The sequence below is a fragment of the Lampris incognitus genome, chromosome 3 (genome assembly GCF_029633865.1).
Source record: "Lampris incognitus isolate fLamInc1 chromosome 3, fLamInc1.hap2, whole genome shotgun sequence".
NCBI lineage: Eukaryota > Metazoa > Chordata > Actinopteri > Lampriformes > Lampridae > Lampris > Lampris incognitus.
Genome location: NC_079213.1, coordinates 5,327,645 through 5,350,047, shown reverse-complemented (window position 1 = coordinate 5,350,047; position 22,403 = coordinate 5,327,645). Strand labels below are relative to the sequence as shown.

Here is a 22,403-nt window from a genome sequence, read left to right as displayed (position 1 = left end):
TACACTTACATATTTACACCAATAAAAACATAACCCAACAACTTTTGGAAAATCCTCCAAAATACCGACCTCCCACTAAATCAAAGAAAAATAATATTTAAAACAGATGGACAAGAATGAGCTATCCATCTGCTAGATGCTTGATAGATTTAATTGATTAAAAGGCATAATCCATATACTTACAGAGCGGTATTGGAGGCTTTGACCACTTGTAGCAGCCTCTGAAGACCCTCCTCTGAAGCAGTATATTTCTTCAGGTCAAACACGCCTGGTTCCTTTTCTGAAGACAGTAAGATGAAGACCAGAGCTGACCACTGAATAGGAGAGAGTTGGTCTTTGGAGAGTCTTCCTGATGTCAGGTACTGTTGGACCTCCTCCACTAGGGTATGTTCATTCAGTTCATTCAGACAGTGGAACAGATTGATGTTTCTCACTGGAGAGAGAGTCTCCCTGATCTTCTTATTGATGTACTGGACTGTTTCCTGATTGGTCTGTAATGCACTTCCTGTCCTTTTCAGCAGGCCTCTTAGGAGCTTCTGATTGGCCTCCAGTGACAGGCCAAGAAGGAAGCGCAGGAATAAATCTAGGTGTCCATTCGGACTCTGTAAGGCCTTGTCCACTGCTCTCTGGTAGAGGCCTGGTTCTTTAAGTTTGTCTCCAAGTGGTTTAGACATGCAGGAGGTTGACTGTGTTTCTGAAAGCACATTGACTCCGGTTTTGTTGAATGAGTACAAGACATAAAGAGCAGCCAGAAACTCCTGAATGCTCACATGGACAAAGCAGAAGACCTTGCCCTGGTAGAGCCCACGCTCCTCTTTAAAGATCTGTGTGAACACTCCCGAGTACACCGAGGCTGCTCTGATATCCATGCCACACTCAGTCAGCTCTTCTTCATAGAAGATCAGATTGTCTTTCTCCAGCTGCTCAAAGGCCAGTTTTCCCAGAGACTCAATTATCTCCGTGCTCTCTTTAGTCCAGTGTGGCTCTGTCTCAGCTCTCCCATGATACTTCACATTCGCCTGGATGGCCTGAACCACCAGGAAGTGGATGTACATCTCAGTCAGGGTCTTGGGCATCATTCCTTTCTCATCTGTTCTCAACACGTGGTCCAGAACTGTAGCAGTAACCCAACAGAAGACTGGGATGTGACACATGATGTGGAGGCTTTGTGATGTCTTGATGTGTGAGATGATTCTTCCGGCCTTCTCATCGCTGAATCTCTTCTTGAAGTACTCCTCCTGCTGTGACTCAGTGAACCCTCTCACCTCTGTCACCATGTCAATCAACTCAGGAGGGATCTGACTGGCTGCTGCAGGTCGCGTGGTTATCCAGAGGCGAGCAGAGGGAAGCAATTTCCCCTTGATGAGGTTTGTCAGCAGCACGTCCACTGAGGTGGACTTTGTGACATCAGTCCAGCTCTCATTGTTCTGGAAGTCCAGAGGAAGTCGACACTCATCCAAACCGCAGAAAATGAACAGAACATGGAACTTGTCAAAGCTGAAGATTCCTGCTTCTTTGGTTTCAATAAAGAAGTGATGAAGAAGTCCGATCAAGCTGAACTTTTTGTCTTTCAGCACATTCAGCTCTCTGAACGTGAATGGAAATATGAAGTGTATACTGTGGTTGGTTTTGTCTTCAGCCCAGTCCAGAGTGAACTTCCGTGTCAAGACTGTTTTACCGATGCCAGCCACTCCCTTGGTCATCACTGTTCTGATTGGTTTCTCTTGTTCAGGTAAGGGTTTAAAGATGTCCTCACATTTGATTGGTGGTGCTGATCTCTCTAGTTTCCTGGCTGCTCTTTCAATCTGTCTGACTTCATGTTCATTACTGACCTCTCCACTCCCTCCCTCTGTGATGTAGAGCTCTGTGTAGATCTGATTCAGAAGTGTGAATGCTCCTGGTTTCGCGACACCCTCAAACAAACACTGAAACTTCTTCTTCAGAGAAGATTTGAGTTTACTCCGGCACTCAGGAACAAGACTTTCTGAATAAACAAATAAACCAGGAAGTCAATGAGTGGATGTTACTGTAAATGTGAGAACAGAAATGTTTGCAAACTCCATAATATATATTCAGCTGATCACTGCTGGATGGACAAGAAGGTCTGATTTAAGACAAAACAATGAAGACATGTATATACTTTATATAAAGGGTAGATTTATCCAAGTAAATTTCCGCAGACAACATGTTCATTAATAATTCCTTTCTACTGTAATAATATTTTGATGGTTGCTGTTCCTCCTCTCGTATTAACCAAGTAGTCAGTTAGGAGCCATTTACTGGGATTATGGAGACAATGATGATGTCTTAAAGAGGTTCTCTCTGGTATTATTGTTCTGATGTGAACCACTGTCATCAGCACGTTACACTCACATTAACTAATTGATACATTAACCAAATTAACCATTAGATTTCTTTCCATTTACCATCCAAATGGAAACTGTCTGAACCTCCTTTGAGAAATCTACATTTTCAGCAGGATTTGGAAATAATTCCACCTCCCATTTTGCCTCCATTGACCCTTTACATGGTGTTGAGACTTTTGAATAAAGAGCCTCTTACTGCTCCCCAGAGAGTAGGCCAGCTCCTCCTGCTTCATACTCCGCAGGAAGTACACTGTGATGTTCAGAAATGCCTCTCTGGTGCTCCTCATCTGCTGCTCCTCCTCCTCCTCCTCACTCTGTCTCTCTGGGTAATCTGGACTCAGAACCTTCCGAAGCTTCTTCAGCTCCTTCTTTACAAAAGTGATGATGTTCTCCTGAAGTTGCTGGAAATAAATCCGTATATGATTTAAACTTTCATGTTAAACTCATGAAACGAAACATAAAAACCACCTCTCATTGATTAAAAGCCGCTGGTGTAAAGAGTGGAGTGTGGAGACCATTATGACCAGAATGGTTGTTTTTCATTTCATTTTTAGGTGAAGTAAAAAGTGTTGTTGGGGGAGTCCGGGTGGCGTAGCGGTCTGTGCCGTTGCCTACCAACATGGGAATCGCCAGTTCGATCCCCGTGTTACCTCCGGCTTGGTTGGGCGTCCCACCCGCAGACACAATTGGCCGTGTCTGCGGGTGGGAAGTCGATTGTGGGTATGTGTCCTGGTCACTGCACTGGTGCCTCTGTTCGATTGGGGTGCCTGTTTAGGGGGAGGGGGAACCGGGGGGGAATAGCGTGAGCCTCACCTGCGCTACGTCCCCCCTGGTGAAACTCCTCACTGTCAAGTGAAAAGAAGCGGCTGGCAAATCCACATGTATCGGAGGAAAAATGTGGTAGTCTGCAGCCCTCCCCGGATCATCAGAGGGGGTTGAGCAGTGACCGGGGCGGCTCAGAGAGCAGGGTGATTGGCCAGGTACAACTGGGGAGGAAAAAAAAAAGTGGGGGGAGGAAGTGTTGTTGGACATTTACACACCATAAATGTTGAGTCCAAGTCTGTTTGATGCTCCTGAACAGTCCGACTGCTGGTAAACTCTGACCTCTCCTGATGGTCTCTGTGGAGACAACATGAGCTGTTAGGTCTCTAGATATCAACGCACACACACACACACACACACACACACACACACACGAGGTTAAAGATGTTGTGTCCTAATGGTTCCTGTTAGAAACACAAGGCGAACACCACTGTAAATACTGATCTGAATATTAGATGGGATGACTTGAGAGAAGAAACTAAATCAACAGTCTGACGGTTCAGACCAATTCTATGTCTGACTTGTTACCTCTGTCTGTCCAGTAGTCTGATAACAACCAAACCATCTGTTAATATCATCTGTTTAATTCTGACCTCTGTTCAGTAGAGTGGGATCCATCTTCGAAAAAAATAGGGGTTCCGATAGACTGGTCACTCTTAATGGACACACAGCTGGGTACAGGAGAGTCTGGTCTCGTCTTATCGAGTCTTCTAGAAAGAGATCAAAGACAAATCTGGTTCCATCACAGACACACTGATGATATGTCCTTCTATTGGTGCTGAAAAGGACAATGTCACATTTTTCAATAATGAAAATACTGTAACAGTCATGAATGAGAAGACTCTCTAGCTGGTTGGCTAACGGGTCGGACCCTTTAGTTGACTGGTTAACGTACTCACTGGTGGCGAGGGCACCCGGGTTCGTGACCCGGCTGCGGCAGTTCCCGGCTGCCCCCTGAATTCGTTACAATATTATGTCATAATGTTGATGACATTATGATGACATGACAAAGACAACATGAATAAGCTTCAGTACATAATATCAAGGCTTCTGTGACCAGAACGGAAAGAGGCACTGGATTCGCAAAACAGAGCAACGTGCAGGTCGACCTGTGTCAAGCCTGTCGTTGTTTTATTTGCATTTGACAAAGCCAATACTGGGAAGGTTTGCAACATAACTGGATTCATAGCACATTTAATGTGAATAAGGTGTCATCCCCTTGACCTGAAATCCACCAGTTACTCCTGCCAACCCACCCAGTGCCCCCCCCCACACACACACACACACGAGGTTAAAGGTGTTGTGTCCTAATGGTTCCTATTAGAAACACAAGGTGAGGCGCGTCCGGGTGGCGTGACAGTCTGGCTTTGTCGGGCGTCCCTACAGACACAACTGGCTGTGTCTGTGGGTGGAAAGCCGGATGTGGGTGTGTCCTGGTCGCTGCACTAGCACCTTCTCTGGTTGGTCGGGGCACCTGTTTGGAGGGGAGGGGGAACTGGGGAGAATAGCGTGATCCTCCCACGCACTACGTCCCCCTGGCGAAACTCCGCACCATTAGGTGAAGAGAGGCAACTGGCGACTCCACATGTATCGCAGGAGGCATGTGGTAGCCTGCAGCCATCCCCGGATCAGCAGAGGGAGTGGAGCAGCAACCGGGATGGGTCGGAAAAGTGGGGTAATTGAACATATTCAATTAGGGGAAAAAAAGGGAAAGAAACACAAGGTGAGGCGGCGCCCCGGTGGCTCACCTGGTAGAGCATGTACTACATAAGGATGAGTCCTTACCGCAGCGGCCTGGGTTCGAATCCGGCCCGGCCCCTTTGCTGCATATCATCCCCTCTCTCTCCCCTGCCTTTCCTGACCCTCTCTACTGTCTCTATCCAATAAAGGCGGAAAATGCCAAAAAAAAAATTAAAAAAAGAAACACCTCCCTCTGCAGCTGGGTGCTGGACTTCCTCACAGGGAGGCCACAGTCAGTGCAAATCGGCAAGATCACCTCCAGGACTATCATATTGAGCACCGGCGTGCCACAGGGCTGTGTGCTCAGTCCACTCTTGTTCACCCTGCAGACTCACAACTGCACAGCATCATCCACCTCCGACCTTATTATAAAATTTGCTGATGATACAGCAGTGGGAGGTCTCATCAGCAACAATGATGAATCATCCTACAGAGCAGAGGTGGAGCAACTGGCGGTGAGGCGCAAAAACAACAACCGCTCCCTAATATAGAGAAAACTAAGGGGGTTATTATTGACTTTAGAAAGACCAGCGCCCACCATACCCCCCTGTCCATCAATGGTATGGACGTGGAGAGTCAGCAGTGCTAAGTTCCTGGGAGTTCACATCACAGAGAACCTCTCCTGGTCCTCACATGTCACTGCACTCTCCAAGAAGGCCCAGCAGCGTCTTCACTTCCTGCGGCATCTGAAGAGGGCGAGTCTTCCCCCACCCATCCTCATCACATTCTACAGAGGCACCATAGAGAGCATTCTGACCAGCTGTATCACTGTCTGGTATGGGAAATGCAAGTCCTCCGACCATAAATCCTTACAGTGGATAGTGAAGACAGCTGGAAAGATCATAGGAACTGCTCTCACATCCATCCAGGCCATTTATGATGCATGGTGCACCCAGAAGGCTCTCAGCATCGTGAAGAACCCCACCCACCCTTTCCACATCCACTTACCCCTCCTACCCTCTGGTAGGAGTTACCGGAGCATCCGAGCTGCCTCCACCAGACTATGCAACAGTTTCATTCCTCAGGCTGTGAGGTTCCTCAACAGCCTGAACACGTAGACCTTCCAGAAAATGGCTTTTTGACCTTCTTACTCACTGTCCGTGTCAGGTGTGCTTGTGATGTTTAGGTCTGTGAAACAATTTTTGTTTTTAATGCACTTTAAAAAAAAAAATTGTATTATTTGTTGTTTGCGCGTTATTTGTTTTTATGTGGCACTGTGGTCCATGTGAAACGTAATTTCGTTCCCCTGTATGAATGAGACGTGCATATAAAGCAATGACAAATAAAAGTAGTCTAAGTCCAAGGTGAACACCACTGTAAATACTGATCTGAATATTAGATGGGATGACTTGAGAGAAGAAACTAAATCAACAGTCTGACGGTTCAGACCAATTCTATGTCTGACTTGTTACCTCTGTCTGTCCAGTAGTCTGATAACAACCAAACCATCTGTTAATATCATCTGTTTAATTCTGACCTCTGTTCAGTAGAGTGGGATCCATCTTTGAAAAAAATAGGGGTTCCGATAGACTGGTCACTCTTAATGGACACACAGTTGGGTACAGGAGAGTCTGGTCTCATCTTATCGAGTCTTCTAGAAAGAGATCAAAGACAAATCTGGTTCCATCACAGACACACTGATGATATGTCCTTCTATTGGTGCTGAAAAGGACAATGTCACATTTTTCAATAATGAAAATATTATGTAATAATGTTATTTTGAATGTACTTCATTTGAGAAGGCTGTTCTTTATTATCGGTGTCTGGTTCCCCCACAGACGTGCGCCTCTTGATGGACACATGGCTTGATACAGGGGAGACTGGTCTCTCCTGATGGGCCGGGCTTCAACAAAACACAAACAGACCTTTGAACTCTGACTGAAGATGTTAACGATGAGATCACTGCTGAGCTCTGCAGCCTCGGTACAGCGCCCTCTAGTGCAAGGCTCCTGACCCAAAATCACCCCGGTGCAAGTGCTCATTGTCAAAAGGTTGTTTTACCAGGCAGTTCCGAGGCTATATTCATACTCTTAAAAGACGTGTACTGTATGAACATTAGACAAGACGCAGTGAGAGGGAACACGTGTGCTAAGCAAAGCTAACTGAATAAACGTAAAATATTCACCGCTCATCTACCGGAAAGCAAAATCAATGTTTTAGTAACCATTTGCTGGATTGACGGTCATTCTGTTTGAGAATCTGTAAACAGTTCTAGTTGCATTCCTTCCAAGAAAGAACGGCTACAAAGGCTACCCCTGCAGACGATGGATGATGGAGGACTTCTCGCACAGCCACAGAGTAGAGATCCTGCAGAGGTACCAACGAGCTGTTCTGCGTCACAATAAAGACGTGTCGTTTACCCGGAGCGCTGTCAGCCATTCAATGGCGCCGCGACGGAGATTGTCTCGTTTCGATCAGCTGATTCAAACCTGCGTTCGGTTATCACAAACGCAAAGCTTGGGAGAGTCCGCCCGGCCTAATCGACGATAAAGAGTATTAAACATCACGCATAATTAGTGGCGAAATAGGGCCCCGTTTGTCCCGAAACATCAGCACAGGAGCGATCTCAGCGGGATCTTACCATTTCTTCTGAGCCCCTTTGTTTACAAATAGGATTATGGGCCCACTGTAGAAATACCACTCACACCGAGAGAATAGTTTGGACCGGGACGCAATCAAGAGAGTGAGACTTGAACTGACCTGAAAAGAAAGGGACACCCTGTGAAGTGTAACACTGCATTTATTAAGGTTAAATTGCTAATGTTACTGGCTGTATATTGTAACGATCACCGGTGGATAGGCTCGGTAGCCCTTGGCAAACGGGGGTCGGACCCCTTAGTCGGCTGGTTAACGTCGTCGCTTGCGGGGTGGGAGCCACGGGTTCGCGTCCCGGCTGTGGCGTCCCGAGCTACCCCCCCGAATTCGCTACATCGGTGTCAGAAGTGGGATGGTGAGACCGTGAGGTCACCGGAAGCACGTGTGCCCAGAGGTGTGAGGGCCCTGATATGGAGGAGGAGGAGGGTAGTGTAGCATGCATGGATAAGTAGACACGTTGGTCCCTGGCTAATGGGTCGGACTCTTCCAGTGTTTCTCAACCCAGTCCTCAAGGACCCCCTATCCTGCAGATTTTCATTGTAACCCTGCATAGGTAGCCCTGCTTGTACTTACTCGACCAATCATCTCGCAGCACTTAATTATGCAAGGTGTGCAACGTCTGACAAAATGCATTGCTGATTGGTTGAATAACTACAAACAGGTACCTATTCAGGGTTGCAAAGAAAACATGCAGGATAGGGGGTCCTTGAGGACTGGGTTGAGAAACACTGTGTTTAGTCGACTGGTTAACGTCGTCGCTTGCGGTGTGGGAGCCACGGGTTCGCGTCCCGGCTGTGGCGTCCCGAGCTACCCCCCCGCCCCCCCCGAATTCGCTACATCGGTGTCAGAAGTGGGATGGTGAGACCGTGAGGTCATCGGAAGCGCGTGTGCCCAGAGGTGTGAGGGCCCTGATATGGAGGAGGAGGAGGGTAGTGTAGCGTGCATGGATAAGTAGACCCGTTGGTCCCTGGCTAACGGATCGGACCCTTTAGTCGACTGGTTAATGTTATCGCTTGCGGAGTGGGAGATGCGGGTTCGCGTCCCGGCTGTGGCGACGGTCTCCCGGGCTGCCCCCTGAATTCACAACAATATGGATGTTTTGAGTTGAACGGTGAATTTGAATGGGTTTTTCCTGCAAGGTTTAATCTCAAAGGGCCAACTTACCTGAAGAAGGGATTTTAGAGTGTAGATTTACCTGATTCACCCGCAACTAAAAAGAGTTAACTCAAAGGATAAAATAAGTGACACAAAACAGGTCTAGCTTGACAAAGTAGACTGTTATCCTAGGAAAAATATAGACCGTTCTCATCTTAATTGGAAATATAAAATAGATAATTGACTAAACTAATTAGAAACCCGAACCTAAACAACCTAATTGGAATTGAAAAGGGATTCGAACCAGGGGTTTAACTATATCTAAATGTATGAATGTGTGACACATAGCTGTGAACAGTTTCCATGTTCAAGTGAATTCACAGTATTTTGTCATTAAATTGACAGCGTTCTCATTTTGTCACCCCAGCCTCTGGTCTGCTGTTCTGTTGCTCAACCACTCGTTAAGAGTCTAGCTCTGGTCCAGTGTGAGATCGTGACACAAGCGTTACATACATCTCGAGAGAATATTCTGTACTGTGATGCAATTTAAAAAAAATAAATGCATGTAACACTTGTGTCACTACCTCACACTGGACCAGATCTAGGCTCTTAAGGAGTGGTTGTACTGTGATGCAATAAAAAGACGCAAAATTCACTGACGGAATTGGACGGTTCTACCACTCTTGGGCTCCATGGCGTCTTTGCTGTTACCACTGCAGTGGATGCTGTGGCAGTAATTAGCCCCTTTACAAACGACAGCAGCATTTTGGCAACTCATTATGACCGACGATCCAGTAAGACAGTGTGAAAACACACAAGATTCGCAATATTTTGATTTTCGCTCCAGTCGAACAGTAATGGTCCAGTGACGTCACGTTACGTCTTACACGTCATTGGTACTTCTGTACGATCTCTATTCTGTGGGCTCAACAGCGCCATTTATTTCTTCTGGGTTTTTTTTTGTTGTCTTTCTGTCCTTTTTTGTGCGAGTGATGTGCGCAAGTGCGAGAATCTGCTGTGTACCGGAGTCAAATTCCTCGTGTGCATGGGCACATTGCGCCAATGAAGATGATTGTGATTCAGTCAGAGATCCTCATCTTACCTCTTGGGTTTGGTCTGGCTGTCGTGTTCTCCAGACAGTGTGGATTTCGAGGCAGGACCTCCCTCCTCTCGTTCCTCAGACACATTCATAGTGGCGTGTAGATCTTCACACAAACACACACACAGCATGCTGTTTTTTTTGGGGACACATTCACTATCACAAGTTTCCAATTAGAGGCTCGGTTTTTTAAGGCCTGTCATAATTCATATTAGTAACATGTCACATACGCACTGAGTGTATAAAATACCGGAACCACCTGCTGTTTCCATCTGACAGGCCGAGCAGAAACACCCAGAAAGAAGGGTTTTTAAAGGACGAGTGTGTAACCTCCCCGTGTAGGAGAACCTATGGTGGCCGCGAAACTCAGGAAACACGCGAAAGGCCCTCTAGAGCCAGTGTGTGGTTTGTCCATTCTGGGCTACTGTAGCGGTCCAGCACGGCAGGCTCTGGAAGAGAATTCCTGCTCCCCCGGAGATTTACAGAGCTCATTCTACGGTAATGATTATTGTTTTCAGGTTATTATACACTAATGAAAACATACTTAAGAGTATCACATTCCGGAGCGTCTGGGTAGCGTGGCGGTCTCTTCCGTTGCCTACCAACACGGGGATCGCCGGTTCGACTCCCCGTGTTGCCTCCGGCTTGGTCGATCCTCCCACGCGCTACGTCCCCCTGGTGAAACTCCTCACTGTCAGGTGAGAAGAAGAAGGCTGGTGACTCCACATGTATGGGAGGAGGCATGTGGTAGTCTGCAGCCCTCCCCGGATCAGCAGAGGGGCTGGAGCAGAGACCGGGACGGCTCGGAAGAGTGGGGTAATTGGCCGCGTATGATTGGAGAGGAAAAAAAAGGTGGTGGGGGGGGGGTATTATTTTCCATTTACATCCCCCTAAATTTTACACACTGGTCCTTTAAGTCCTGTGGACATCGAGACCTGGACTGTGTAAAAGGCGGTTGCGTTAAAGGGACTGGTCTCAGCGTTGGGAGGCGGTAGTGTTTTTTACACTCAGTCGTTTCACCCCGTTTATTGTAAAGCGACTTCGATTGTTAGAAAAGCACTATATAAGTTTAATTTATTATTATTATTATTAGATAAAATGTAATTCATTCAAACTTATCCAAGCTGTCAGACCAGTTCTGAGACTCTCTGCATAACTCACCAGCAGAATGCGGAAAGACTAAATACTTTATAAAACTTGCTGCCTGCTGTTGGTTCGACCTGGATGCCACTGAAAGAAAAACACACAAAACATTCATGTGAAATGTTAATTTCAACACCCAAGTCAGACAGAAATAATGCAATAAATTCCGATGAATATCAGATCTGAAAACAGCAAATAAACACTTTGAACGACTTTACCAGTCATCTGCTAAAATTGCATTATACAGGCATACAACACCAATTACACCGATCAGCCAAAACATTAAAACCACCTGCCTAATATTGTGTAGGTCCCCCAGGTCAACAGCTCTGACCCACCTCCGGAGGCATGGACTCCACAAGACCCAACTGGACCCGGCCAATTACCCCACTCTTCCGAGCCGTCCTGGTCGCTGCGCCACCCCCTCTGCCGATCCGGGGAGGATCACGCTATTCCCCCGAGTTCCCCCTCCCCCGCCAAACAGGCGCCCCGACCGACCAGAGGAGGCGCTAGTGCAGCGACCAGGACACATACCCGCCACGGGGGATTGGAACCGGCAATCCCCATGTTGGTTGGTCCGTTGAGGATGCTATAAACCTGGCTCTTCACTTCACTCTAACACCTGGAATCAACCGATATCTACACATGCGTCATGTTTATAGACTTTAGCTAGGCTTTCAACACGATTAATCCTCTCACACTTTTCACCGGGCTTCTAGACGCGCACATCAACCCAGCTCGGTGTTGCTGGATACCGGACTTAGAAAACAGAATTCAGCCTGTTAAGGTTTACAATGCTACATTACACCCACTGATCCTCAGTACTGGTGCACCACAAGGGTCGGGCCCCTACACTCGGGGCTGAATGACCCCGGGGCTCACTTTTGGAAATACCGAGGTATTGATAAGGTGCGAGCTTAACGGTCCTGCTATCGGTACTTCGCTTGAGCAGTCACTTTTTTTGTATTTTTCCTCACTAGATAAAAGTTATCTTACACTTATCTTGCACATTTATCTCATCTCACCAACTCCATCAAATATCCGCTTTGCATATTATATATTCTCACTACTCTCCCAGAACTTATGACCGTCTGTTTAAACGCGACTCACTCTGCCTGCCTGCAGCTGGGGCGGTTACACATAGCACACACACAAACACACACACACACATTCGCAGCTCGCACGAAGGGCTCCAGTGACAGAGAAGCGATGGCGGAGAGAAAATGGTCATAAGTTTGGCTCTATTTCACTAGAGCCGACCATGAAACAGCCCATTGCCACAATTGTGATAAGCATTTTGCATGCAAGGGTGGCAACACCAGCAGTCTTTCAAAGCACCTCGCCAAAGTGCATCATCTCTTCATTCGAGAGGACAAGTGTACAGTACCGATAAGAGTACCATTAAAGTACCGAGCAGTAGTATTGATAAAACCCTTTAGGGGCCCAACCCTGTGCACCACAAGGCTGTGTGTTATCTCCCCTGTTTTTCTCCATCTACACCAACCAGTTTACAGCTCACCACAGCTCGGTCAAAATAATCGAGTCTGCAGACGACACTTCTATCACTGGACTTATCACTGACAAGACTCAGTCCTGCCAAGAGGGGAACTGGGCTGTACATTGGCGCAGCAACAATAACCTCTTACTCAATACCTCAAAAACAATGGAAATAGCTGTAGACCACAGGAAGAGGCCATCAAAGCCCTGGTTCATATCTCTGACCAACCCATGATACTGACAAGACTCCTTCAAATTCCTTGGCACTTAAATCAGTAACACCCTGAAATGGAATATCAACACCGACCACATCACCAAAAAAGGATCAGCAAAGACTGCACTTCCTCAGGCAACCGAAGAAGTATCATGTCAAAGAGAACCTGTTGGTCCACTTCTATGAAGCCGTCACAGAGAGCATCCTCATCTCTCACTGTCTGGTACGAAAGCTCGGACAGTCACATCAAGAGGAAACTGGAGCGGACTGGTAATAAAGCCTCCAACATGGTCGTGACCTTTCCCCAGTCAACTCACTGTACATAAAGCTCACCTTCAGCCGGGCAGTTAAAATAACCAGTGACCACTCCCACCCGGCCCACCACCTACCTCTTCCTGCTTCTCCCCTCTGGATGGCGCTACAGGTCCATATTAACCAAAATCACTCGATTCAAAAAAACAGCTTCTTCCCTACAGCGGCCAGAACACTTAGCATCCCTTCATAGCCCCCCTTGCAACAAGAGCCCATATACTGACCTGAATGCACTGGGCTGAAGTCAGACTGGGCTTGTTTGCATTAATCGTTGTACTCTGCCTGTTGGGCTACTTGATATGCTGGGCAACTGAACTGTATATATCATACTAGAAGAACCCCGCTACAATGTAGCGGTTTGGTTCTCCACCCGTCTAAATCTCCCTCCTCTTCATCCTGCCAGCTAACCGCCTTCCCCCTGCCCCTAAACCCCCCCGCCCACTCCAACTCCCTCCCCCCAAATGCTCAGAATCATCTGAAATGCCGAGAAAAGTGGTTTTCAGCCATTTTTTAGAAAATGCATATTTTGCATAATTATGCATAATAATTATAATTATTTTAATTTTCTGCTTGGAAACGGATGATCCGCTGTGGCGACCCCTAACGGGAGCAGCCGAAAGTAGTAGTAGTAGATTTTAATTTTCTGCTATTTTTCTGGTCCTCTCTGGAACAATACCTACCACCTCCAAAAAAAATTAGGATCATAAGTGCATTTTTGCAAAAATGCATATATTTTGCATAATGCCAAAACATTTCTAAGTCCCAGAAATTTTTTTTTATATAGGTGAAAAAAATCAAAGATGCTCAGAATCATCTGAAATGCGGAGAAAAGTGGTTTTTAGCCATTTTTAGAAAATGCATATTTTGCATATTTATGCATAATTTTAATTTTCTGAGATTTTTCCCTTACTCTCTGAGACAATACCTACCATCTCCAAAAAGATTTAGGATCATAAGTGCTTTAGTTTTCGGTCCCGCTATCTACACTAACTAACACACACACACACACACACACACACATTCCGAAAATATATGAGTAGATATTCACTGTACATATTCTCATCTCACATTCATGCGTTACCTTTTAGTGTGTATTGTTGTAATGGTTTACGGTGTTACTTGTTTTTCCACTTTTTTTTTTTATTTTCCCCCTTTTCTCCCCAGTTGTATCCGGCCAATTACCCCACTCTTCCGAGCCGCTCCACCCCCTCTGCCGATCCGGGGAGGGCTGCAGACTACCACATGCCTCCTCCCATACATGTGGAGTCGCCAGCTGTTTCTTTTCACCTGACAGTGAGGAGTTTCACTAGGGGGACGTAGCGCGTGGGAGGATCCCGCTATTCCCACCCAGTTGCCCCCCCGAACAGGCACCTCAACTGACCAGAGGAGGCGACCAGGAGGCGACCCACTTCCGGCTTCCCACCCGCAGACACGGCCAATTGTGTATGTAGGGACGCCCGACCAAGCCGGAGGTAACACGGGGACTCGATCCGGCGATCCCCATGTGGGTAGGCAACGGAATAGACCGCTACGCCACCCGGACGCCTCACTCTTTCTTTTTGCACTGGAACTGAGCTACCACGCTGTAGCAAAACAATTGCCACCAACAATGTTGCATGGCAGTAATTATCTATCTATCTATCTATCTATCTATCTATCTATCTATCTATCTATCTATCTATCTGTCTGTCTTTCTGTTCATGTACCTGTCAGTGGTTTTAATATTTTGGCTGATCGGTGTAATATGAGGTAGATGAGTCATCACACATTTTGTATGTTTCCTGGTGGAATTGTTACCTGGTGAACTCGGGTCCAGATCAAGTCAATCAGACCTTCTATCTTCACCTGCCGAGGAAACACAGAGAGAAGATGCTGCTTATTGTTTTCGGTCGGTCCTAGATGTCTGTGTACATTTGACCACATCCTCATAACTTCAGTATCAAGCTCTAGAAATGTCAGAATGACATCAAACCAGTCTAACCAGCGATCCGGTCAAGTCTGTGTCAGATAACAGGTGGTTTAGCTTATCTGTGTCGGTGAATTACAAATTGGACAGTGGACCGAAGAAAAGCCTCAAAACTCAGAAATGAAATGTGAGGTGGAGAAACTTTGATCAATTTAAACTTCAGCAGCTGAGGTGGAACGTGAGTGATTTTGAAAATCTGTGGCGTGCGAGGTCGACAATGTTCTCCATCAACAGGCCTCGTCCCTGTTCCAGCTTTTCTTGACGACAAATCTCCTCTTGGATCGGTTTCAGTCAAACGTCCCATTAAACAAACGGCTTCTTCTGTCAGACGTCTTTAGTGTGGTCACGTCTTCACGGCGTGAATCTGATGCAAGTGATGGCGATGAGCCGAAGAACAGCGAAACGACCACGACTGAAACGAAAGTGGACATAATAAAGCGTTCAGAGGGAGGTTCGCTCTTTTTATTCACTTACCCGGTGGGGCGAGTCCTGAGCAGGCTCTTGTTTCTGGCATCAAGCAGCCAGCCTCCGCCGGTCATGACCCGCTCTGGGCACAGTGGCAGGTGGGGAGTCTGGAATGTAAGAAATGTAATGTTTTTATACCGATACACACATTCTCTCTCTCTCTCAATTATAAATACTGTACTGTAGTTACATTTATTATCATTACTGCATTATTCTATCTATGGTGTTTTGGGTAAAATATATACTATATACTAAGACAAACACTTGACCAGCTGACGCTAGATGTGAACTGTATGTAACTGTTCCGACTTACACACAAACTCGACTTACGAACAGACTCGAACCCGGAACTCGTGACAGTGCTGTGTTGTATTGGTGAGGAGCAGAGGTGCAGAAGAGAGACCAAAAACGTGTTATCATTCCCTTCTGCAGGTATGTGTTCTCTTTAATGCATTAAGTTTTGTTTTCTCTGGTTACCGCCCAGCCCCCATGCAGTATTTTATTTTTCCCAGTAGGTGTCACTGTTGCTACACAGTGTTTTTCACAGCGATGACAAGAAATGAGTTACAATTAAGAAAAGACGTCCTGCTTATTTTTGTATGGCTCTAAATGTAATTATATACACTTTGTTGATTTAAATACACACCGAAACGTCAAGTTAATTAAGGAAATGCATGTATTTTAAGAAAAATGTGAGAAGAGAGTGCCGTATTGCATCGATGAGGAGCAGAGGTGCAGAAGAGACAAAGAATGTGTCATCATAATCTTCTGCAGAGGAAATTAACGCTGTAATCCGGGGACTTTGGTGTTTCTGCATGCACGCTATGAGAATAGGGTTTCTTGGCTACAAGTATATTTTGGATTTTAGGGAGGTTTTTCAGATTTTGGGGCAGGTTTCGGAGGCTTTCGGGGCTGGGATGTTTTCCTGACAGATATGACAGAACAACGCTTATGATCGGCAGTTGGAAAAATATTTTGTCTGTAATATTACTGCATTACCATGTTATCCTCAGAAATGTCTCATTGTATGTTGGAGCCGCTGGCAGCGAAAGCATTGCAGTAGCAGAACAGGAAATGTACAGCTGATTTTATATCATGCTTTTCAGATTTTTCATCACAGCGAGGGCAACGTTATTGTTAAACAGTTGCCTAACATGTCCTCCCTCCTCTTTTTTTTTTTTTAATAAAAAAAGAGGGTTTTTTTTGTTTACATGGGATTAATCTTTACCATCTTAATCGATTTTTTTTTTTTTGGAGATTCCTCACAGGGCTGAAAAATGAAAAAAGTTTAGATCAGATTTGGGCAAACTTAATGGGGGGGCTTCGCTTAGCCTGCATGAAACGTTCATTCTCGTTTTAATCTGAAGTTGACCTGTTGTAATAAACTGTCTGAATTGGGGCGTCCGGGTGGTGTGGTGGTCTATTCCGTTGCCTACCAACACGGGGATCACCGGTTCGAATCTCCGTGTTACCTCCGGCTCGGTCCGGCGTCCCTACAGACACAACTGACCGTGTCTGTGGGTGGGAGGCCGGGTGTGGGTGTGTGTCTTGGTCGCTACACTAGCGCCTCCTCTGGTTGGTGGTGGTGGGTGGGAATAGCGTGATCCTCCAACGCGCTACGTGCCCCTGGTGAAACTCCTCACTCTCAGGTGAAAAGAAGCGGCTGGTGACTCCACAGGTATGGGAGGAGGCAGCCCTCCCCGGATCAGCAGAGGGGTTGAGCAGAGACCAGGATGGCTCGGAAGCGCCGGGCTATTAGCCAAAGGGAAAAATCCCCTCAAAAAAAAAAATTTGTCTGACTCAACCTCCTGAAGTCAAAACCATCTGGATGACACAATGGGACCAGGCAGGAACAGCTGGAGCCAATTAAACATGAGGACTGATGAAATGGCTGACAACCTAACGGCCTACAGTTACACTGCCAAAGATAAGCAGCACTTCAGTAGAAAGTAGACGTAAGTTGAGACACGGGAAAGTCCTCAATTCAAAGTGTTTCCTGTTTTAAAAGGGTAAATGAGTTGAAGTTGTTGAAGACTGTAAGCTCATCCGTCTGTAGTGACAAACCTGTGGTGGGCGGAGGATGTTCCCTCAGCCCAGTGGGTTCGCTATCGAATAGGTGACCTATCGTTTAAGATTAGGTTTAAGATAAGCATTGGGTCCGTAGGGTGTCTGGGCTCAGCCTTAGAGATAGGGTGAGGAGCTCGGACATCCGGAGGGAGCTCGGAGCAGAGCCGCCGCTCCTTCGCATTAAAAGGAGCCAGTTGAGGAGGTTCGGGCATCTGATCAGGATGCCTCCCGGGCGCCTTCCTTCGGAGGTTTTTCGGGTACGGCCAACTGGGAGGAGACCCCGGGGTAGACCCAGAACTCGCTGGAGGGACCACAGGTCCAATCTGGCCTGGGAAGGCCTTGGGGTGCCCCAGGAGGAGCTGGAGGGCGTTGCTGGGGAGAGGGACGTCTGGAGTGCCCTACTTAGCTTGCTGCCACCGTGACCCGACCCCGGAGAAGCGGCTGATGAATGAATGAACGCATGAATGATGGCTTAAGGTTAGGGTTAGAAGCTGAGGTTAAGTCAGGCTTTAAGGCTGGATATAATAAATTGTTTTGTTTCCTGCCAAAACAAGTTAAACCATCTTGTTACAATCCTGAAAATCTCATCTGCGACTCCTCCCTCACTGAAAAAAAGAGGAAAAAAATCCAGAATGTATGAACATGAAAATTAACTCCACCCTCAACTTCCCCTTAGCTGCCCCTCGCTGTCTGGACTAATCCAGCCCAGGAGCCTCAGGAGGGTCCTGCTGCTGCGCAAACCAGCCGTTCATTTAAAACCCCCATCTTCTCAGCCAGGCCTGGTTGTAGAGTCCAATCCCTGACTTCTGGTTTGTTTTTTTCCTTTTTAGCTTGGTCTGCTACTCCCGATTCCGTGTTTTTATTTCCGCTCAATTAATTTGATGTATTTATTGGTATTTTTGTGTGCGAAGAGTGAAGCACCTCGTAACGGTGTGTTTTTAAAAGTGCTTTAAAAATAACGCTTTGCTTGCTTGCTCACGTTCCGACTGGAAACCAATTCCGAAGAAGAAGAAGAACAACGAAGAAGAAGACAAAGAAGAACGAAGAAGAAGACGAAGAAGAACGAAGAAGAGCAACCTGGACAGGGTCGCTCTGGCTTTGTAGCGCCCGTGGTGTGGAGCCTCCATCCTCCCCGCTGCGCCACAGGTTCGTTCTCCGGGAGCGGCACGGCAGGCGGAGCCTCGCCACCACCGACACCCCGGAGCGCCCGAGGGAGACGACGCAACACGGGGCGCGGCCGCCGCCGGGGTTCGAAACCCCCCGTGTCACTTCCGGCTTGTCCGGGCGTCTCTACGGACACCGTTGGCCGTGTCTGCGGGTGGGAAGCCGGACGCGCGGAGTAGGGTGACTGGCGACCATTTTGTGGCACCGTCCCGGCGGGAGGTGCGGAGACAGCAAGTTTAAAGATAACTTTACCGACCTCCAGTCTGGCCTCCGGACTCCGAACTCCGGCCTCCGAACTCCGGAATCCGGACTCTGGACTCCTTTGTCTCGACTGCTTTTACGGACACGTCGGCCACTTTCACTTTCGCCCAAACGTTTAAGCTGCGTACGCGACCACAAGCGAAGCTTGGCGTTGCAGAAAGACGCCGCTATTGTACACACACACACACACACACACACACACACACACACCGACTCAGATCCGCTTATATTAAAACACTTTTTATCCACACGTACGCAGATTTGTACTTCATTTGTATCTATTTTGCCGTCGTTTTCGGACGCGTTGCGAAACCACACCGAGCTTGTTTGGGACACGTTCGTCGGACGCAGCGTTATCGATACGAGATCAAGCGATGGATCAATACCTCATACAAACTATGCCGGCAACTGGGTTTTATATATTTATATATATACTCATAGGTTTACCTTTTTTCATAGGATTACCTTCTCTTCCGTCACGGAGTCAAGTCGAAACTTATACTGTCACTCTCCGCTGTGTTTACGGGGGGTCCGGTCCACCCTCCTGCCTTTTCCGGGCGCTCTGATTGGCCAGTACGCGTTGCCGTGTTGGTTGGGTTGGTTAGGGTTAGGGTTAGGGCGGAGTTAGGTTTAAGGTTAGCGAATCAGGCAGAGGCAGACTTGGGGCGGGGCGGGCGTTCCTAGGATCCTAGTGGCTGGATGCTACGGGGGGGCGTGTCTTGCACGGAAAAGCGTCGGGTTTCATAACAAGGCGCCACACCAGCATGTCCTCCCTCACCACATCCCTAAACCTCCTCTCTGGCCTCCCTCTTCTCCTCTTCCCTGGCAGCCCCATGTTCTTCACCCAATATACCCAGCGTCTCTCCTCCGCACATGGCCAAGCCATCTCCGCCTTGCCTCTCTTGCTTTGTCTTCAAACCGTCCAAATCGAAACTAAAGTGAGCGACAAAAGGGGCGGAGCAAGGGGGAGGTAGAGAGAGACGTCTATCTACTACTGCCGCTGTTTCTTTCGGCTGCTCCCGTTAGGGGGCGCCACAGCGGATCGTCCATTTCCATCTCTTCCTGCCCTCTGCATCTTCCTCTGTCACACCAGCCACCTGCACGTCCTCCCTCACCACATCCATAAACCTCCTCTCTGGCCTCCCTCTTCTCCTCTTCCCCGGCAGCTCCACATTCAGCGTCCTTCTCCCAGTATACCCAGCAGAGGCATTTATACAACGTCTTAATGCTCGAACCCAACAAGCAACAGTGGAATGGTTCACCCAGACGGAACAGATGACGTCAGCACAGGAACAGGTAGAAACAGTAGTTCTCCTCATGAAGACACGGAGGACCAACTGCGGCGCCTCCCCTGGTCACGTCAGAAACCATCTCCCCTGTGCACAAGGGTTTGGCAGCAACGTCGCTGACACCTGCAAGACCTCCATCCTCCTGGGTAAGTTGAGGGAGGGGTTTTATTTATTATTAGGTGGTCCCTGCTGTTCTGCCTGGAACACTGCTGCCCAAGTTGTATTGCATTGCATGACAGCAGCAAGTATCACATTTCATTTGACATTTAATTTTTTAACAGTGATATTAAGACAGCTGCGTTGGACAAAATGGACAGTTTACAGTTTTATTTGATTTCATTTGGACTTCATCTTTACTTGACTTGTTTGTCTGAAAGAACTCCAAATCTGTCCTCGCTCCCAGTCAGCTTTATTCAAGCCAATTGTATTTCTCTTTCGTTCTCACTATCCTCATGGTAACTTGAATTCTCCTTAATTTCTTCCCATTGCTTCTTTTCAACTCACCCTCCTCCTTCCAACCGAGCAGCCCCATCAGGAGCCAGTCCATCACGTGGGTGTTTGCATGGAGCTGCAAGGCGGAGAGGCCGAACACGATCTGCGAACACAGACAAACTCAAAGGCAGGAGTTAGGTGACAGCAACAGCTTTTATTGCCAGGCTGGAGAGAAGGTAAGGGACTGGGGCTGCAGGGCAACCCGGGCCGGAGGTAGGCCGGGCAGACGAGGGAGGGGAGACCCGGGAGGAAGCCAGGCAAAACAGGGCTAGCAGAGAGACAGGGAACAAAGAGTCTGGGGAGAAGCACTGGGAAGGGGGCCAAACGAGGGAACCGGGAGGCAAGCGGGGCTCCATGGGGACAGACTGAGGGGTGGAGGTGGGCTGGGCAGAGCAGAGCAGGCAGAATTGTGGGGAACATGAAAGGCGAGGTTAAACGAGAAAAACTGAACAGGCAGTTTCTCAGTGTAAAGGCTTGAAGCGTAGACTGAACTGAGCAGGCGCTACGATCTGGCAAGGTGGATGCGGCAAGGCTGGGTCGATAAGGAGTTGGGATGAAGGTGGTGGACCTCTGCTCTGCCTGCAGCACGCCTGCCTCCAGTCCTGAAGACACACACACACACACACACACACACAGACAAACGACAGGGAGAGGTACTAGGGCGGGGGGAGTGGCAATAGATGAGGGAGAAAATCGAGGAGCCTGGGATGAAGAGGGTGAATAATAATAGTAATAATCATTACATTTACACTACCGTTCAAAAGTTTGGGATCACCCAAACAATTTCGTGTTTTCCATGAAAAGTCACACTTATTCACCACCATATGTTGTGAAATGAATAGAAAATAGAGTCAAGACATTGACAAGGTTAGAAATAATGATTTGTATTTGAAATAAGATTTTTTTTACATCAAACTTTGCTTTCGTCAAAGAATCCTCCATTTGCAGCAATTACAGCATTGCAGACCTTTGGCATTCTAGCTGTTAATTTGTTGAGGTAATCTGGAGAAATTGCACCCCACGCTTCCAGAAGCAGCTCCCACAAGTTGGATTGGTTGGATGGGCACTTCTTTGAGCAGATTGAGTTTCTGGAGCATCACATTTGTGGGGTCAATTAAACGCTCAAAATGGCCAGAAAAAGAGAACTTTCATCTGAAACTCGACAGTCTATTCTTGTTCTTAGAAATGAAGGCTATTCCATGCGAGAAATTGCTAAGAAATTGAAGATTTCCTACACCGGTGTGTACTACTCCCTTCAGAGGACAGCACAAACAGGCTCTAACAGGTACTATTTAATGAAGATGCCAGTTGGGGACCTGTGAGGCGTCTGTTTCTCAAACTAGAGACTCTAATGTACTTATCTTCTTGCTCAGTTGTGCTACGCGGCCTCCCACTTCTTTTTCTACTCTGGTTAGAGCCTGTTTGTGCTGTCCTCTGAAGGGAGTAGTACACACCGGTGTAGGAAATCTTCAATTTCTTAGCAATTTCTCGCATGGAATAGCCTTCATTTCTAAGAACAAGAATAGACTGTCAAGTTTCAGATGAAAGTTCTCTTTTTCTGGCCATTTTGAGCGTTTAATTGACCCCCCAAATGTGATGCTCCAGAAACTCAATCTGCTCAAAGAAGTGCCCATCCAACCAATCCAACTTGTGGGAGCTGCTTCTGGAAGCGTGGGGTGCAATTTCTCCAGATTACCTCAACAAATTAACAGCTAGAATGCCAAAGGTCTGCAATGCTGTAATTGCTGCAAATGGAGGATACTTTGACGAAAGCAAAGTTTGATGTAAAAAAAATCTTATTTCAAATACAAATCAT

General features: G+C 47.3%; 1 protein-coding gene across 1 annotated transcript in view; it reads right to left on the bottom strand.

The window, feature by feature from the left end:
* Window positions 1-19,345, bottom strand: part of LOC130108956 (protein NLRC3-like) — a 28,111-nt gene extending 8,766 nt beyond the window's left edge. The window contains exons 1-11 of the mRNA XM_056275618.1: window positions 19,254-19,345; window positions 15,324-15,421; window positions 14,681-14,728; window positions 10,879-10,947; window positions 9,721-9,823; window positions 6,658-6,771; window positions 6,406-6,522; window positions 3,782-3,898; window positions 3,407-3,485; window positions 2,563-2,767; window positions 184-1,984 (exon numbers count right to left, since the gene is read on the bottom strand). Of these exons, the coding sequence (XP_056131593.1) occupies window positions 184-1,984; window positions 2,563-2,767; window positions 3,407-3,485; window positions 3,782-3,898; window positions 6,406-6,522; window positions 6,658-6,771; window positions 9,721-9,809 (2,522 nt within the window). The 5' untranslated portion in view covers window positions 9,810-9,823; window positions 10,879-10,947; window positions 14,681-14,728; window positions 15,324-15,421; window positions 19,254-19,345. The remainder of the gene's footprint in view (window positions 1-183; window positions 1,985-2,562; window positions 2,768-3,406; window positions 3,486-3,781; window positions 3,899-6,405; window positions 6,523-6,657; window positions 6,772-9,720; window positions 9,824-10,878; window positions 10,948-14,680; window positions 14,729-15,323; window positions 15,422-19,253) is intronic.
* Window positions 19,346-22,403: the final 3,058 nt, after the last annotated feature.